The 20,696-nt window shown below is 39.4% G+C and overlaps 1 protein-coding gene across 1 annotated transcript in view; it reads right to left on the reverse strand.

Annotated features, from left to right (window-relative positions):
• Positions 1-830: 830 nt before the first annotated feature.
• LOC145500526 (uncharacterized) overlaps positions 831-20,696 on the reverse strand; it is a 40,783-nt gene continuing 20,917 nt past the window's right edge. The window contains exons 7-10 of the mRNA XM_081480055.1: positions 17,570-17,641; positions 4,590-4,661; positions 1,311-1,382; positions 831-919 (exon numbers count right to left, since the gene is read on the reverse strand). Coding sequence (XP_081336181.1) covers positions 844-919; positions 1,311-1,382; positions 4,590-4,661; positions 17,570-17,641 — 292 coding nt within the window. The 3' untranslated portion in view covers positions 831-843. The remainder of the gene's footprint in view (positions 920-1,310; positions 1,383-4,589; positions 4,662-17,569; positions 17,642-20,696) is intronic.

Consider the following 20,696-nt stretch of genomic DNA (forward strand, 5'->3'; position numbering starts at 1 on the left):
TAAAACATTTGCGTTTATAATTTGACGGTTGACGGTTAATCCTTTGGTCATTTGACGTTTGACGCTTAACCCCGATAAGCCCATCTCAAATCAACAAGGCAAACTCAGAATAACATAGAACAGCATCATGGTGAATCCTTCTAGATAACAACCTGTAACAGAGCAAGCGCTAAAATCCGTACTTGTATGATACCAACAGCCCGCATTTCATATATCAAAATGTTTCATGGCACTGAGACTTTCTGCGAAACGTCTATATTTTGGTCTTGTTTTCTTTACGTCATTGTCCTTTCGCTTTGACTTGAAAGCCTCAAAGCCACGCAATAATTATGATAAATGGAACATGGGTCATTAACGCCAGCTTTTAATTCGTCTATCCTAGATTTGCTGATAATATGTATAAGAATAGCACAACGCCGAAGCCGAGTGGAAACATAGCCTACAGTCGATCCCCTATTAAGCAGCCACCTATTAACTGGCCACCAACTCAGTATTAACCAGCCAGTTATCAAAGTTCCGAAAGTACCGTGACCCAGAAAATTGCCGTGATTCAATGTTCACTAAGAACTTAACCCGATGGTAAAAAGTTCGCCAACTGCTATTAGGCGGCCACCTCTCATTAATTTCACTGATTTCGATTTCGTTTCGACTGTATTTTGACAATGTGACTACGAAATCAATGATGAAAGAATAAAGTTATTGTCATAAATTCTCTACCCTTCGGTTGACCTGTCATAGCAAAATAACGATTAACCTTCCGAGTAGCTAGAAAATTTGTAAAATAGAGGGCTAGGAATAGGAACAAATTTAGCAATTTGTGCTTAAAATAGTTCTTCGATATACTTACAGTTGCCGCAAGTTCGTCAAGCTGGAGAAAACTTTTTCTGGTAAATTCTGAATATTATTCCCTGCAAGGAACCTGCAATAGACGGAGACAAAGTTACAAACCATATATCATTCATATGGAGATGAAGGTTATGAACTGCAATATTATGAAAATGAAGTTGACTTTTCTTAATCAAACCAAAAGTTCTTTCCTCTGTGAACTTCGAGGAAAAGATAATGTCCGAGAACAAATATATTATTCTGTTTATTATCCTTCAAATATTTTTCACAAAACCCGGGATCTTTTGAAAATTGGGGAATATCACTCAGACTTATCCCAACTTTAGCAGGGGCGTATTCAGTCGCGAGTTACGTTAGATCAATTGGGTACAAGAGGAAAGAAATAACTAAGAAAGAATGAAGAAAAGAAAAGAGAAAAAAACCGCAAAAAAATATTTACGTGAAACCTTCATCGATACACTTACAGGAGACCCAAGCTCGTCAAGTTGGAGAAAACATTTTCTGGTAAATCCTGAATATTATTCCCTGTTAAATTTCTGCAACAGACAGAGAACAGGTTAAGAACTATGTAACATTAATAGCAAGATAAAGATAATATTATGATAATAAAAATGAGTTTTCTTAGGGACTGGTCAAAAAGTACTGTGGGATTGGGCCGGAGCAGAGACGGGGGGCGCGGGTCATCAATGGGGTGGGTTGTTTGATTGTCAGCTTCCCATGGGGGTGGATCATCTTATTTTATAACAGAAATTGCATACATTAAAAAGAAAGTGTTTTGATTAATCAAAGTCTTGATTCTAATGAAACAGTTAGCCACACATTTAATTTTTTTGTGCATCGAGTCGAAATCATTACTATGTAAAAAACAAAATAAATAAATAAATAAACCTCTCAAACCTCTTTTGTGTCTTCGAATAAAAGGTACCTTAAAATATTTTAACCTTCTTTCCTTGTTTTACATTTTATTGCTCTGTTCCATACAGTTACGGTAACTCAAATGACTTTTGGATTATCACCGATAACTGTACTTGGCTAATAGTTCAACTACTTTTCAAATGCTCCGGCCCACCCCTCCCCCTCCTCCTTGTACTTTTTCGTCCTGTCCCTCGAACCAAATGTCCTCCTCCGTCATTATTCAAGCGTCTCCTGTGGAGCAAGTTCAACACTATCTTCCCAATAGCTAATAGTCTCGGTGTGTCTTTTTAGAATGTGTGTCGGTGTGTCTTCTTTTAACTGAAAGGGAGATTCCATCGACCTACCTTCACTCATTATTCTTAAACAGTTATGGGAGAGGTAGGTGCATGGGGGAGGTGTGGGTGTGGTGAAGGAGCAAGGCCGATGTTTTCACTATGCTGGAATAAGGCAGTCCTTAGGATCTTAATACATTTCTTTTAGATATGAGTAACACCGAGGAAATGGCAAGGAGTGGCAAAGCTTAATATTAACCTTATTTACAATTAACTCTGCCAACATTGTTGCTCTTACGGTCAGCGGAAACATGTTTAAGCGGTCGAATTCGGCTTGATCAGAACCCATGCCAAAGGAAGGCAATAATTTTAAGTGAGTAAAATTTAAGTTCCAAAACAGGCTTTCGCAGTTCTTAAATCAACAAAGTAAACACAGAACAACGAAGAACAATACCATGGCAATTCCTTTTAGAAAACACCCTGTAAGAAAAGGTGTGTTAAATGTCATATCTTTATTAATTAAATTGTAGACCACGATTAACACATTGAATGCCGCTCATGTCACGAAAACACAAGTAGCACACTGAAGACTAGAGTCGAGGTAAGTCGCTCTTATTAAATTTCTACTCCATATATATTTAGAAATGTTATAAACGATAGTTACCTTCCCATACAAACCCCTATATTTTCGCTTTGTTACGCAGCAGAGTGTAATACGTCAAGAAAGTCAAACCAATTAGTAAATTTTACAAGCTCAGTGAAATTTTCGTACAATAACGCTTATAGCGCGATGCGTTCTCTTACATGCTCTACGCAAAGTCTTATACTACAGAAACAAAACGTAAACAATGACGTCAGCAACGATTTTTACTACTTTTTCTTGCAGAGTTTTTCAACCTACTAACTTTGTATTCTATATCCATAATATTCCTAATATCTCTACAACACTACAACAACTGGCGGCTAGTAAAGAGAAAAAGAAAGATAAACGTACAAGAGACGTAGTTGAGATGGTCCGGTGAATATCCTTGGAGGGAGATGACGAATGGCATTGTGAGACAAATCTCTAAAAGCCAGGGAGGAAAAAAAGACGTGTTTTAATTACATATTTTTTCAGAATAACACTTGCTATATTTATTCAGAAAATGAAAAACTGTGGAGGCCATTGAACATACCCTTGTATAACGCTGCGGTTTTGTACATGTGAACACCGGGTACTTTTCAATTCCTCTTTCGTCCTCAATTCTAAATCAGGATCTTTATTTCTTAAATTTTCAAACAATCCAGTTTTGACTTCTGTTTTATTAATAAAAAATATGCGATTTTGCGATCATGTTTAACCGGTACTTAACCTGATATAAGAAATCAGTTATCAGAAATCGGAAATCAAATGTTACGGAACCAGAAACAAGACATGGGAAGTCAGAAATGCAAAATTCAGAAGGTGGAAATAAGAAATCAGAAAACTCTAAAAATAATGATTTTCAATAGGTTTTAGAAATAAGAAATGACTAGAGCAGGCTGGCCAGATAATACCCTAAAACCCTTGTATTTTCGCTTTGTTACGCAGCAGAGTATAATACGTCAAGAAAGTGAAACCAATTAGTAAATTTTACAAGCTCAGTGAAATTTTCGTACAATAACGCTTATAGCGCGATGCGTTCTCTTACATGCTCTACGCAAAGTCTTATACTACAGAAACAAAACGTAAACAATGACGTCAGCAACGATTTTTACTACTTTTTCTTGCAGAGTTTTTCAACCTACTAACTTTGTATTCTATATCCATAATATTCCTAATATCTCTACAACACTACAACAACTGGCGGCTAGTAAAGAGAAAAAGAAAGATAAACGTACAAGAGACGTAGTTGAGATGGTCCGGTGAATATCCTTGGAGGGAGATGACGAATGGCATTGTGAGACAAATCTCTAAAAGCCAGGGAGGAAAAAAAGACGTGTTTTAATTACATATTTTTTCAGAATAACACTTGCTATATTTATTCAGAAAATGAAAAACTGTGGAGGCCATTGAACATACCCTTGTATAACGCTGCGGTTTTGTACATGTGAACACCGGGTACTTTTCAATTCCTCTTTCGTCCTCAATTCTAAATCAGGATCTTTATTTCTTAAATTTTCAAACAATCCAGTTTTGACTTCTGTTTTATTAATAAAAAATATGCGATTTTGCGATCATGTTTAACCGGTACTTAACCTGATATAAGAAATCAGTTATCAGAAATCGGAAATCAAATGTTACGGAACCAGAAACAAGACATGGGAAGTCAGAAATACAAAATTCAGAAGGTGGAAATAAGAAATCAGAAAACTCTAAAAATAATGATTTTCAATAGGTTTTAGAAATAAGAAATGAATAGAGCAGGCTGGCCAGATAATACCCTGATTAATTTGTCCTAATTTCCTGTCAATACCAGCCAACCCCCCCACCCGCCCACTCCACCCCCCCGCCACCACTTCATTATTGAGTCATTGTTTTACAGTCCTATTGCAATGTGGTTTCATTGTGTCTAATTATTAAATGGATATACTTACAAATATTGCAAGTTGACCAAAGTAGAGAAGACATTTTCTATTAAATTCTGAATAGTGTTCCCTTTCAAGTATCTACAAAACAACCAGAAGGAAAACATTAACAACATCTACAGCCATACAGAATACCGTAAAATCCCACTTTAAAGCCCTGGGCTTATATAACTTCATAAGTAGTTTTGGGTAGGCCTATAAACGGGGAAGCTGATATCGGGAGGGGCGGGGGGGGGGGGCGGTGGGTTATAGGCGGAATGAAAAAAAATATTGTTTCGGAACGATGACGAAATAAAACGTACCTGAGGAACGAATTAAAACCCAATGGGTTAGCTCAAGTTCTTTGACCCTTCTTAAAAGACGGGATACTGACAAGCATCACTGGTGAAATTACCGGGGAAGCAAGGAAGGCATCGGAGGGCACTTGGGTTATTGGAGGTGAAAATGAATTACCATGTGTGAATTACATTTACGGGAGCAAGAAACACAAAGCGCAAGTGACGAAAGCTACAGAAGGCTCTGAGTTCATTGTAGGGAGGCTACAAAAAATATGCGTGCATGGAAAACTGCCGGAGTGTAGCTAGCTGTTTGCCCTGTTACTGTACTCCAAAACATTGTCGTTGAACAGTGTTGTTGTAAATGTCTTTCTTTCTTTGGTATTGTTATAATTGTTGTTCTTAAGTTAATAGTCACTTGTTTATTTAAACGTTCGAAGTTGTCCTTCAGTAGCAAATCGGAATAGATAAATATATTGATTCAATTGAGGCCTTGAGCTACTGTACTGTATTTTAATTCCAAGCTTTCGCCGTTTTACGGCATCATCATTTCCTGATGACGCCGTAGAACGGCGAAAGCTTGGAATTAAAATACAGCGCAGTAGCTCAGGGCCTCAACTGAATCAAAGAATTTATCACTCGTTTATGCTTAAAACTTTAGAATAAAACTTTTGATGTTTACAAGAAACGCAAAAGGAACGCGCCTATACATTGGATGGGCTTATATCTGGGGTGATGGGGGGAGGGGGGGGGGGGGAGGGCGCTGCTTGGATCCGGGCGGCCTTATATCCGGAATAATCTTTTTGTTAGGAAATACATGGGCTTATATGTGGGGGGCCTTCAAAGTGGGATGTTACGGTATTCCCTGTTGACTTTACCATCCAAACTACCCAATTACTCCGGGGGAATTGATTAAGGAGGGATAAACACGCCAGGTAAGGAACTCACACCTTAAATGAGCCTGGGAAAACAATGAAAAAAAAAAATGCAATTTGTTATTTAAGGTTGTTTGCACTCAGAATACGACCCAAAATGCTTTTGGCGCCATTTCGTCTCGCCACGTTTGTTACTAATTTCTCCTGCGTCGTTGTCCGTTCCATCCACTGCCTCGTCACATCGTCTACCTGGTGGGTCTGTTTCTCGTGTGGAGGTCTTACCGCTTTAATTTATGTTTCGCTTTTTTTATTCGTTTTTTCTTGCAGATCAACTTTGTCTTTTTCGTTCAGGTTTCTTCAAACGACATCATACTTTTGATTTCTCAGATTTTTAAGTTGGTTTTCAAGTTCACACTTTTGACTTCTCAAGTGAAGTTTATGCGTGTCGAGGATTGTTCTCAGTCAAGAGAGTAATAAAGGCAAAAGCGTCCATAAGAGTACACTTAAGAAAAAATACTCGATACTGATTGGTTAATTCAGGTGTAACACAGGCTCAAAAAGTGCACCACTGGTGCAAAGAGCTGTAAAAACAATGCTAATTAAAGCGAAGACCACCGAAGGTCATTCGAGTTTTTACGAATTCGCCCGAAGCCTTCCTGATTTAGTGGCAGATAATTAGACGTTTTCCAAACTTTTCCAAAGATCGCCAGAATCCTTTCGAACGTTTCCGAATATCACTTGAGCGTATCCGTGCACCTCACACAATCACCGACGCCCTCAGATGATTTCCGAAAACTTGCGAAAACCATCAAAAGATTTCCGAAGATCAATCGAATATTGACGAATATTTTCGAACTTGCAAATATTTTCGGACATTCTTGGAGACATTTGGAACATTAAGGAAAATGCGGCCTGCCGTAACAAACAATTTTTAGACAAAGACCATAATTAGGATATTTTTAAGCGTGTTATTAACAATTGATTATATTACATGATTATTTTCTGGCAATTTACAATAAATAAGCTCTTGTAAATTTTTCAAAGACAACAAATATCCGAGTGATATTCCCCAATTTTCAAAATTGTGCGCGTAACGAAACATAATTGAAGGATGATAAACGCAAAAGCCTCCATTTGGCGCGAAAACATGCTCGGATATTTGCCCTTGGACATCATCTTTTCCTCAAAGAGTGCAGCTGAAACTGTTCGCTTCTCGCAACAGATAATGTTCTGGGACAAGTATGCGAGGATGGTACTGTTTATATAGTAACAAGCAATAGTTTCCTTGCTTGGTATGCTTATTTCTTGTTATATGAGTTCCCGTGGTGCACCTGGGCAGTTTTGATAGTTTACTGTCATAGAACACTTTTCCGGGAATTCGACGCAAACATGACGACCCAATTATGGTCTCAGCTGTCCATTTCGTAAACGGTCGATGCCATTTTCGCGACACTTCGCAACAACATTTTTTTAACTATCAACAGGAGCCATAATCGGGAACGGAGACCGTAAGCGCGCGCCATTTCAAGTATTGGGGTTGTCCCCATGATATGGGACTATAATTCTATTTTTAGAACAAATTGCGCTATCACCTGCGGCACACGCGCGTGCATGCTGCGAGGATTTTTGCGGATGTCGCGCGGGGGAAAAGGCGTCCGAAATTCCCGAAATTTTACATGTTTTTGCCCCACAACTCAACGCGTTTACGTCTGTTGGAGTTTGCTTAAGTATTTTCGTCGTAAGCTGCTCCAGTTTGAGTGAAGTAAGACAGTGTCGAATTTAGGTATGTTCCGCTGTAAGCTTATATATATCGCAGACCAAGTTGTGTTCCGACTGATGCTTCTTTTACATAAGCTGTACATTACTCCACTTTAAATTTCACATATGTTGAAGATTAACAGCTTTTCCATTCCACAGCAAAAAACTAGCTGGATATATTTAGATATAGCAGAGCTTCAGGACTTCATAGTTTCATAGCTCCTCTTGCCAGACGCTTGCGAGGAATTTGTCAGTCTATCGCGACCGAAAAGTAAAACAAAATAATTGCTAGTTTGAGTTTCGCTTGAATTGTAAGCAACGCTTGATGTTTCATCGTAGATACTGCTCAGTTTTATTCGTGTAAAAATCCAGTAAATTCTCTGTTGTCGATGAATGAGAGTGCCCGCCGATGCGTGTTTTGTACAGTCAGTAAACATGACAAATTGTACTTCCGCCGCACTTTCGTGTGAAAGCGTACATCGAACTCAAACAATAGCTCTATAGTTTTTAAATATGTTTAAGATTGATAAATATTTGAGAACATATTAAAAGCTAAGCTGAAAATATGTGAATGAAGCAGAAACAATCAGCAAAGTTACGATGACGCTTTCTTTAATCAACTTGGAATAACGATTTCGATTTTGTTGATCGAGTTATAAAAACTCCTTGTCTATTTTCATTTTCGCAGTGTAAAACTTCACTATGCTTATGTTGAAGAAACACACATGATGTTAGTAGCCTTTTTTTGCATTCGTAAAATTTGTTGCAGCATCTCAACACAAAAGATAACGAAAGAAATCTTTGTCAAGATTTGTTGACAATTGAAAGCACCGGCTCGGACTTGAAAGTGCACGAGCTGCACTATGCAAATGAGCTAATTATACGCGTCAGACTTTCCTTTCAAAAACCTTTGCAAACTCACCAAACAAGCAGAAACGATAAGAAACCATCAAAACAGGTTTTGGTTATGATTAAACATTGTCTGACAAACTCACAAATTAACTCGATACCAGAGTAGAGAGTTTTCTTGCTATATTCTTAAGCATACGCGTGAGCTTACAACTAGCGTGAGCAGATCTTATTATTCATTCCCAGCGCGAGATTGAAGTCTTGTTTTCGACCCTGAAAAACCCACCTTTTCCGTTAGCTCAGAGCATTAAACTACATATAAGCGCTCTGGTTCGTATTCCCTGCCTTATTCCATGCCATCGCTGTGAAAAATACGCAAGAGAATCTCTAGCTCTCACCATTTGATCACGCAACGTGACAACATCCACGCGAGCGCCCCTGACATGTGCGTGAATACGCGCGGATATATGACGTCAGGATGGCGCAATTCGTTCTAAAAAGAGAAAAATTGTCCCATATCATAGGTGCGCGCGAATCCCGAGACTTACGGTCTCCGTCCCCGATTATGGCTCCTGCTATCAACGAATTTTTCTGAGTCCGGCAGATTGGTGCAAGAATTGTGGGATTTATGGTAAAAGCACTAAATTTTGCACAGAGATAGAGAATTCCCTACTGAACAATATTAGCTATGGACCCACCTAGGATCTATCCCGTAATTGTAGTTATAACGGGTTACTATACTTCAATCATGGAAACGAGGCTGGCTGAGTTATTTTTTTTATTTCCAGCAAAGTGAGACTATGTATCAAGGGAAAATAACGAGTTAATCCAAAGACTAAATAACAAGATGCATTCTGAGACATAATTGGCCTTCTTGTATGATCACGTGACCAACCACGTGACCAAATACGCTTTTTAACACCAATCATTCTTACCCTGGTTCTCTCAATTTGCAACTGAGTTATTTGGTCGAGCTTATACAGAGAAAGTACGAAAATGCTCTGGACCTATTTGGGATCCATCCCATAATTGTAACTATAATGGGTTTAAGGTAACCTACTGGACTTCTAAAATGGAAACGAGGCTGGATGAATCATTTATTTCTAACAAAATGAGGCAATATTTCGTAAGAAATTAACAAGTTTAACCAAGAAAGGGAATTACAAATTTGCATTCTGAGACATTATTGGCGTTCTAGTGTGATCACGTGAGCAACCACGTGATTAAATACGATTGCAATGCCTAGCTTTGGGCATGATAATCTTAACCTGGCTCTCTTAGTTGGTATCTTAATTATTTGGCCAAGTTCATACTTAGAAACTACGAAACAGTAAAATCTTTAATTAAGCCATAAAAAATTCAAACGCACTTTCAAAAGCTAAACACAAATTCATATGAATGCTGCTAATAATGTAAGCGATACGCAGATTTGCATCCGGCATTCTGTTGTTCATTCTCGGTCGCACAGCCCAGTGCAGTTGCACAGTGCTGTGCACGGCAGTTGGGCTTTAACGCATTTGTATCGTCCTGCACAACCTCTTTCACTCTTGCAACCATATTTTAATAGCTCCTGACAGCTCTGTGATGCCTTGGGAATTGTCATCCACAAGGGCGCCCACATATCATTAGAGACTTTTACCCAGCCCCATTCACTTGGACACGGAAACGGAGGAGACGGCACCACGGAATTGCCCCAGCAGTGGCCAGCCTGGTAGGTAGACCTCTTTGCACGTTGACGTAAGGCATCTGAGGTGGGGGGAATGGCTTCAATATCTCTCCCTTTACGTGTGAATAAGTCCCTCCGCGCATCATTTACTTTCATGCGAGTGCTGGTGCGATCATACATGATGGTGAGGTAATGCTCAAGAATAGGCATTACCTCATCCACAACATCCACCGTTGGAGCATTGCTAAGAGCTCAGAAAGCTGCTGTCATATCATCGAATGCGCCCAACGCTCGCCATGCTGTCTTTTTGCCATAGTGGCCAAAAGACGATGTTTGAGCACAGCCCATGAAGGCGTGAAATGCGAGAAGAGCTTGTGACTTTTCTTCGTCAATACTAGGGGATATATCGTGCGCTGGCAAATATTTCAGGTGTTTGCCAACCCCAAACTCAATCCAAAGCTCGGATAAGGAAATGTATTGGAATTTTGCAACTGCGATGACTACAACATCCGTATCTACAGTGCGTACCATTACTTTAGTGTACCCACGTCTTGCAGCGTTAGCGGTATGTAGCAAGAGCCTCGTATCGGCTTCTTCGTGCGTGCAAGGTGATGGATCTGCAGCGTCAGTTCTGTCATTGTTAAAGATCACTGTCTCTTGTTTAGTAGATACTACTTCTCCATGGTCAGTTCCAATTGTGGTAAGCTGCTCGGCCAGGTAAAGAAAAAGTTCCTGTTTATTCTCGTCAACCCTCAAGAAGGCTGTCCAATCTCCTGGGATCCTGTTGTCCGGTCTGACGTGTCTACTGATACCCTTTCCTCTCTTACTTCGTGCAGAATCTTTAAGGCTGCTAGGGAGATATCTGTTCCATACCAAATCCACCCTCTCGACATTCCTTACCTGGTTTATTACGTATGGAAGAAAGACGGTCTCGCTGTACTCTTGAAATGTCTTGGAGGCTCCAGGCTTAAGCATGTTAACCATAGCTGCACCGTCTAGTAGTAGAGCTTCAACAGATGGCCTTTGCGCTTGCGCTGGTCCATTGTTCTCAAGATATGACAACAAATCCTATTTGGTACCAGACCTGAGCTTCCCATACTGAAATAACGAAGGGGGAAAACTCTGGTTCTCGTGACCAAAGGATCCCTCATCTGACATGAGACGTAAAGAAGTGAAAACAGAGAGCAGTTGCTCTTTAGTGATCCTATCTTGAGTTTATCGCTAGACTTCTCTTTTGTAGTGGGAGGGCTGCTGAATAGTGGCAAATTGTTTTTCTGGATTGTATCAAACAGTGGTGTTGTTCTCTCCTGCAGCCTTTTGGCAACAAACCGCTGATACTGATCTTTTCCCAGTTGCTCTACAGTTCTGACAGTTTCAACAACCTTGGAATGTCACGGGTGTCTAGCACAAACAAATCTCCAGTTTGGTCTGCGAAGGGGTTGCCCATTTCTTCAATGGTGCTACAAACTGCGTTCACTTGATTCCAGAATGTGTTTTGGACCCCTTTAGTTTGCTCGTGGTGACGTAAATCTTCTTGCTCTTCTTGCTCTTCCTGCTCTTCTTGTTTCGCTGTATTCCTGACTAATTCCTGGGACAATTCGAAATCTTTGATTATTCTTGACATTTCTGGTCCAGATACCATCCAGCGCAATAACTGAGTTGAGCTCTCCGTCAAGCCAATAGCTCCTCCGTCACCTTTAACGATCTTTCTATTTCGCCCATGCGCTTGATCAATGGGTGGCGAGGAAAATGCACGGTTGGTTTTGTTCACTACAAAATTACCGTTCTTGAACTCTGCAGCTATTTCTGGAATTTCTGTTTCAAGACATTCCATATCGCGAATATGAACTGGCAGCCATCTCGCGTAGTGGGTGCGATCTAAAGCAAAAAACCACGGCCCTAGTGATTGGCAGGCATCCTTGTGAAGTTAAAGTTCCCTTCTCTCAACGACCGGACGAATACCAGAATGGTGTGCTGAAGGTGAAGCGTAAGCGGCCAGTAATGAAATTGTGGGCTTTCTAGCTCTGCTTGCTTGCGCCAGTCGCTGAATGACTTGGGCTCTTCTCCTTCATCAACACCTTCCTTATAGGTGTTGTATGCCTTATCCATAAGGACATACAGAGCAGCAGCAGTAACTTGATGTGCGTGGCGGGTGCGTGAAACGTGCGACGCTTTGAGAAAAGAATCAGCGGTACCTGGAGTTGTCACGCCAGCTTGTACTAAAACACTGGTCCAACCACTGTCCTCTATCCAGCTTCCTAGTGCCTTGAGAGCCGCAAGCTCAGTATGAAATCCACCGAACATTACCACCAGCTTTTTCTCACCATACACTGTCGGAAAGTTCCATTGAATCTTCTTGGCAATGGCATAAAGTGGTTGATCGCAGGCGAGAACTGGAACCTGCCCTTGATTGAGGAAGTTCACTGCTTTCGTGATGACGTCGATAGCATGACAAATCATAGCCGCTGAAGCTGCCTCTTCTTGAACTAAGGGTAGCAACGAGCTTCTACCCAACTGATTTTCTCGATTAGGAAGTGGCTGGTTTGCGTGGAACGCTGCCCATGATATTTGCAAGATACTTTCTGATATTTCTCTGTTCAGCTCATCCCTTACGTTCTGTAGCCATTGATACTCCAAACTGAATGCTTCTTCCATTCCCGGGCAGATTCTTACAAACGAACCTTGAAGAGGAGGAACATCTGGCTCGCTCATGGGAAGGATAACTGGTCTTACAGCTGTGTAAGAATCAGAAAGTCGGGCAAGACGCTTTGTCTTCGAAGGCTGATTTTCAATGCTCAGAACCTCTCGCTCTTATCCTGGGGCATCCGAAGTGGGATGTTGAAATAACGATATACCAGTTCCATGAAAAGCACCTTGCGCAGTTACACAACTTGGGTTGTGGTCAATATTGTCCACGGCAGCAGTTGTGAAAACTCCTTTAAGAAGCTTGGGCGGGCAAACGACTCCTTCTGATTCAAAGCGCGCACAAACACTGTTTCCCATGTCAGTCGATAATTCCAATACTCTGTCGTACGAGATCGACAATCCCAGATTGTAGAGCTTATCAACAAGTGTACGCTTTCGCGTTTCTGCGTGAGTCATGAGGCCTAGATAAATGGACAATGGCGGCTGGCGATCTCTTGAATGGTAATTTGAAGCACCTGTCGTACCGCTGTCACGGCGCCTTTTGGTCGCATTGAAAAGAATAAGTTGAGAAATACTTAGAGTGGTCTGCGCCTCGGTCGTATCACTTGGCTGGGTCTTGAAATCTGTTCCCCCCAAAATCATTCCAGTTAATGTTTTCAGAGACTCTGGAACAGATTCCTGCTGACAACTGTTATTAAATGTGCCGTTGAACTTTGATTTAGTGTCCAACATATCCCTACGAATTATCTTCGTTGCCTTAAGGAGGGTCATCGCTTCATTGTCAAAATCGCGTTCGCAAGCCTGTTGAAGCGCAGTAGCAACTTGGTCATTGAATGCTAGAAAAATGTCTCGCCCTTTCTTATTAGCCTGAAGACCTGGAAAGTTTGCTAAGAGCCTTTCTTTAAGATCAGTAGAGTGACCTCGGCCAGAAACCTCCACTCCAAGTTGTGCAAGACAGCTGGAACACATTTCCGTAAGTTCTGCTAGCCTAAGGACTGTCGGAGCGCTACCCTTCGTCTCGGCGCGTGTTTCTTCTAGATATGCAACTACCTCTGCTGAGGCGACATCTTGTATTCTCTTTTCATTTCCATTAATTGTACTCTGTTTGGACCTCTCCGCTTTGTTATAAAGTTCTACTAGGCATTTTGCATGATAAACTGCTTCCTGAGAAATCATATCGCCTACTGCACTCAATTTTGCAATTAACATCTTGTCTTGCAACTGATCATGCGCGCAGTCGCGAACCCTTGTATCTATATTAAAGGTCGAGGCTTCATGAAGCATTTCCGAAGAACTTCCACAGAAAAAGCAGCTTTTTTCGGGTTTGAAAGTGGTTGCGGCAGAACACGCCCTTGTAAATTTACAACGAGGGGATCCAGGCTCTTCTTGTCTTTCCGTTTTTCTGCTCTTTTTAGCTTCATGTTACTAAATTTACTTCTGCAGGATTTGTGCAATTTGGCTTTTCGTTGCATAAGTGTTTCTGCAATCCCTCCACCCTCGTCCAGCTTCTCAACATTCATGGGTATTGGCAAGCTTCGAATTTCACTAAATTGAAGAATGTTACTAGCCAGGTTGTGGTAACCTGTTCCACATTCTATATCCGATCTTCGGGAGTTTCCTGGGCATTGAAGGGGTTTTGAGGTTGTTTCCTGGCACAAAATGCACTTTGTCCAGTCCACACTAGTACCATCATCTCATTCATCGCGGGTATGCGCAATACATTGAAAACAAGGATTATCAGAGGGAACTTTAGATACATCACATAACGGCAAGTTGTATGTTAATATGAATGAAAGTCAAACGGTTGGCCCTTTAATAGCGGTGGAATAGACTGTGCTGATTAAATAATTTTATAACAACTTCCCTCAATAACATCTATTCCATGGGTTTCGCAAAATAATTTATCATGAAAACTGGTTTGAATATAAGGGAAGTGTAGCGCTGAGTTAAGCTTAAGGCGATCAAAATAGAAGGATAAAATTGGTTAGTGAAAAAGACACACTGTTTGCTAAATCAGCAAAGCGAACGATGAAATCTGAATTTGATGAATGAAATTACAAAGCTGCACAGCCAACCACCAAAAAATCGCTTGCTTGGAAAAATGAGTAGAGGAGGTTTCGCTTCTACTTTTTCCTATCAAAGAGCATTTTTATGTTAAGAAAGCAAACAGAGTACTTTGTATAAAACTTAGCAAGATTTAAATTGCTGGAAAGCTGCCTTAGAAGAAAGAGCATGGCAAAGGTAGCCGAAAGTTTTTTCCGTGCTGTCGCGATTTTTATACAATCATTATCTTAGTCGTTGTTTTCACTAAACATGGCAATAATTCAGACCAACTTCAGTTCGTGAATTCAAATCTTAAAAAAGGGTTCTTACCTTCATGTTACGCAAACCAAGTAGTAATGAGAGCGATAAACAATAATATTTTCGAAAACTAACTGAGCGGTGTGTTCAACTGCCTCAGTGTACTAGTGTGTGGAAATTGTAACCTGGCCAATTACGACATTTGTTGGTTTCCTCATGCACAGAACAAAAAGTTTAAAATTTGTGGTAGATGAACTTTAATGCATTTTCGGTTACAAAATTAGAAATATATGAATCTTATAAATTGTGGCTTTGAACCAGTTCGGTGGAAAAGGTGAAATATGGATCTTTTTTTTCTTTCCTCTCACTCTGCTTTCGGAAAAACCCATTCGATAGCCGTCTAAATTTGTTTTGCTAGTAGCCTTCTAATTCGAGAAGAAAAGAACTTAAAAAGAAGTTTGAATAAAAAAAAACAGGCTGCCAAAGGAAATATCGTTTTGACTGTAGATGTTCACGTTTAACAACTCGTGAATAGCTGGTACGATTTCTATTTTCATTTACAGCCTGTTTTTCGTTATGCTAATTACTTGAATCCCAATTTTTAGGGCAGCGTAACAGCCCTATATTGACGAAGCTGGAAGAAAATACTATCACTGTAGTGGTCTTATTTCCCTGTCTATTCTGAAATGCATTTCACTCCAAACCATCCATCAATATCAGCGCAGTATCGCCGTCTCAAAATCTTATTAGTTATGTCACGATATGTGCGTGCAATCGCGTGACCTGTCACGTGATCAACTGAAACGACTCCACGATCAAAGAATAGCAGATATGCATTGAACAGTTCCCCACTTTTGTAGGACAGTCGTTCTTTTGATGCAGGATTGTGGCTGCTACACGAGAAACAAAATCCCAGCCTCGTTTCTATGCTAGAATTTCCGTGAGCCACCTTAAACCCACTAAAACTGCAATTATGGGATACTTCCCAGGTGAGTCCATAGCTAATATTGTTCAGTAGGTATGTCCCTATCTATGAGGCAGATTTGGTGCTTTCACCATAAACCCCACAATTCCGTCATATTTTTGCACCAATCTGCCGAACTACTCTACTAAATTAAAGAAAAAAGAAAACTTGTGAGTATAACCACCCAGTATCGACCCCAGAACCTCCATTTCCTAAAATTCCTCTTATACCACTACACTACCAGTTTGATCCGCCAAATCTCCTTAATTATAAAACGAGGCTTTCTTAAATATTAATGATAGAGTTGCCCCAACCATCAAAGAAAAGCTAACCGCAAGCAAACCAGCATTTGGTGAGTGCGTTTTACTCCATCAACAAATTGTAACCAGTTTCTACCTTGTCCAGGCCTAAACTAAAGCAAATATGGCATTGTCCATTCTAAAAGGCTTGGTTACCAAGGATGGCAGCGTCTGTTAAAAATGGCATCGACCCAACCTCGTTCCCTGGTTCCCTGGTTTCTATTCGAAATTTGAGCCTGAAAGCTAAGTACTAATAAACATCGCGGGTAATGGCGGCCGTGGCAGCTATCGCGACAAATTGCCTGATTACAGAGGACCCATCCCTGATGTTCTCAATTGTCAAAGTGACACGTGACCAGACCCAACCAGGGTCTCTCCTCGTTCGCTTCAGGGGTCAGTAAGATGAGAGACCCTGCCAATGGGGATGGGCATCGACCGTTTATGAAACGGAAATCAGCGTCTGGCAACGGCGACCTTGACCTAAAGCGCAATAACTTAGCTTTTATTATTTGTCACAAAAATCAATTACAATTACAATTTCCTCAAATGTGATTGGTGCATAACTGCTGTATTTTGCTCTAATTAATCTGCAAAGTTGTAATCGGACACTGTAATCGGACAGTTACATGAGCCAATCATTTTAAGTCCTCTACACTATATCCACCAATCACAACATTGATTACAATCGCTATAGTAACCAATTCAAGAGACTGACTTTGTAAAATTGCGGAGGTTTATTCTCCGGTGACTTTTTTGAATGAAAATAACAGCCATTTTCCAAGCTTTTTTTTCCATATTTTTAATTATGATATTGAAAGATGACTATTAAAAGATCTTTTTTCAAATGAAACTTTTACTTTTGTGGGAAATTGTAATTGTTATGATTAATTGGTAACAGGACATCGTGTCATCCAATTCAGTCTGTAATCATACTCGTGATCAACAAATCACTCGTATGATCACAGACCAAATTGGACTCCTCTCAGTCCTATTACCATTATTATGTTATAATAATTTATGTTATAACCAGTACATTAACAAATATCGCTCTCCCGCAAAACAGGAATCTACCAGCCATTTCCGCTTCGCCCTTTTAATGAAAAACTTAAATTTTCACAAACGCTCAATTATAGTCCAACCTATGAACTATGTAATATTACGACAACAAATGTACAGAGCTGAGTATCCTTTCCGTAGAGGTAGATATTATTTCAATACTGGCTTCTCTTTTATAAGGAAGTCTGAGCAAATAATACTTCTAAGCTAGAAAAAATTTTGAAATGTAAAACATTTAAAGTTTCCAATTTTATAGGCCTGTTAAAATTGTAATGGTATTCTATGGAGGTGCAAACTTACAACTCTTGCAGGCTGAACATCTTTGAAAATACTGCTTCTGGCAGCACTTCTATTCCATTATCACTGATATCACTAGAAACAACAAAGACAGTAAAGGCACTTATAATCCATCAGATGTTCTTGCTCGCGCGCTACTGTTTTAAACGCAACATTAATTGTCATCTGACGAACATCATTATCCTTTTGTAAGGGGAAACCAGGATCGGATCGTCTCTTAACTTAATTAAATGATTTTTCAGGTGGAGACAAGGAGAAAATGAGAGAAACAGAATGAGAAAAATAAAAGTAGAGGAATCGCCAAAAGGTAAGAAATCAAGCGAAAGAGAAGTGTTCGTGTTTGCCTACTCTTGATCCATTCGTTCCAACTTTCTGGGAATCAATAACCGATTATATATACATATAGAAAGTTAAAAAATTGAGAGAACGGACAACTTCTGACTTAAAAAAGATTTAAAAATTTAATAAAAAACGTTTCGGTCAGAGACCTTCCTCAGTTATTACAACTTTTGAATAGAAACGTGCTTTAAATAAGATTAAGGTGCTAGTGATTACGTAATTACAAGTGACAATTAATAAAAGTACAAAATCACGTGAAAGAGCAAAAAGTGGTGTTAATTAACAAAGAACAAAAAACAAAATCAACAAAGTGCAAAAATATTGAATAAATCAAAAACAAACTACTATGAAAATAATCGGCAGAGTCTGAGAGATAAAAGCTAAAAACTAAAAGACCAAACTGGCTAAAAGAAATGAAATAACCGAAGAGGCAACGCAGCAAGCATTGGAAAAAGTAAAACCCTCCCCTACATATAACTGAAAACATCAACTGTAACAAAATCCCAAAACGAGGCCTTCCAGGCTCCAAAGACAGAAGTTGTCTGTCCTCACAATTTTTTCACTTTCTACGTTCGTTATGCTGCGAGGTTCGGACTGGGAATCTTTACTGATCCTCCTGACGCTGTGACACCTTTGTTGGTCTGAGAGTTCTGGTAACGATTTTATATATATATATATATATAACCAAAAAATGGATTGAAATTCTCATCTACTACAAAGTGCTCAATAGCTGAACTAGAGCGGGAATAACAGTAAAAACTCAAGAGCTAGGTTATATGGTCATTTAATCGCTACTCCGAGTTTCATGCCTCATGCGAGGCAGTCATCAGGCGACTGCCAGAAAAAACGGTTACATACAAAGATATTTGAAAATACAGAACAATACAATTACATACTAGAGGTGTTGCGTGTCACGTGGCGCGTCACGCGGGATCTTAATCGCTAATTAGATGATAACATTTTTCAGCAAGAATTTCCTAGCATGTCTGCAACACGATGCAAGCTCATTTCTGCTGTTCAGAGTTGACATTTCCGGTTTATGAAAACACTCTTCTCCATATAATATATATATATATCTATATATATCTATATCTATCTATATCTATATCTATCTATATCTATCTATCTATAAATATATATATATATATATATATATATATATATATATATATATATATATATAGGCAATTGTGGAAAACGAGGACGGACAACTTCGAGCGAAAAAAAATATATATATACAGTAAAAAATCTAAGAAGTCTAAAAAAAGGGTTTAAAAATTTAATAAAAATAGACGTTTCGGTCAAAGACCTTCATCAGTTGCAGTGCAAGTGAATAATAAATTACAATAACCTTAAATAAGTTTACAGTATAAAAAATGACATCATATTACAAAGATGATTACATAACAGGGCGTGGTAACACATGAAAACGAAAAAATTAACCAATGATAAACAATCGGTGATTACTAAGCGAGATACTATAACAATGCGGTACAAAACTCAAAAGACACAAACCAAATAAGAATAAATAATCGAATATAATACAAATGAGATTAATATCAAAAAAGTAACGTGATTCGTCGAGTCAGCCGAAAGTGTGAAGGGACCCGCGTGTAAAATATTCAATGTTCAAAAAAGGCGGTCCCAAAATCCCCAAACAAAGCCCTTGAAACTATGCCGCGGCAAGGCACAACAGGCGCCCTAAACAGGGCCCTTAAACAACAATAATGTAATAAATTCCCCGATGGGGGCCCCTGAGAAAACCTAGCGCTAACAAAGCTAACAAGATCCAAGGTCAGGGCCTTTGAACACCTGAACTAAGATAACCGCCAAATTTGCAAGTTATTTTTGCGCTAATTGTAGTTTATTCTTTTTTTCGAGTGGAATTCCTGACGTTTGTTCAAGCCAAAAGGTGCCAGAGAGAACAACTGTGCACTCCAATATGCCTCTTTAGTGATTAAAAGCTTTTCGATGTTACTTGTATTGTTTGCATTTATCTGCACTTGATCAATACACTGGAAAGAAAAGTCGTTTAAGTCGTGCGGTGTTCTGTTGAAATGCACCGCTACCTCACAAGTCTTTTTCTTGGTCAGCATAGCAGACTTGTGGTTGCGAAATCTAACTCTAAAATCTGTTGTTGTAGAGCCAATGTATTGTAAGTTACATTTCTTACACGAAGCCAAATAAATGATATTTTTTGAATCACAGGAAAGTTTCAATCGTATCTTATAGCTCTTGCCTGTTTGAAAACTTTGGAAAGAATTCAACAAAGTAGTTGCGACAGAGATCACATCTTGTTCTTTTGCATTTAAAGCAACCCTTAACCTCAACAACCTCTTCAATCTTAGTGTTAGAGCCATAACGAGATGGCGCTAACAACTCCTTAAGGTTTTTAGATCTTCGAAAAGAGGCTATGATGGAATTTGGCGGAAAAAATTCTTTTAATTTGGGGTTGGATTCCAAAATACCTAGGTGTTTTCTGATGATGCGACCAACAGGTAAATTTGGATTAAATGTTGTTACAAATGGAAACAATTTCTTCTCAGCTTTGGCACGAGTTCTAAGTAAGTCAGTTCTAGATGTAGTTAATCTACATCTAGAACTGACTTCCATTTGTAACAACATTTAATCCAAATTTACCTGTTGGTCGCATCATCAGAAAACACCTAGGTATTTTGGAATCCAACCCCAAATTAAAAGAATTTTTTCCGCCAAATTCCATCATAGCCTCTTTTCGAAGATCTAAAAACCTTAAGGAGTTGTTAGCGCCATCTCGTTATGGCTCTAACAC

This window comes from Orbicella franksi, chromosome 10 (assembly GCF_964199315.1).
Source record: "Orbicella franksi chromosome 10, jaOrbFran1.1, whole genome shotgun sequence".
NCBI classification, from domain to species: domain Eukaryota; kingdom Metazoa; phylum Cnidaria; class Anthozoa; order Scleractinia; family Merulinidae; genus Orbicella; species Orbicella franksi.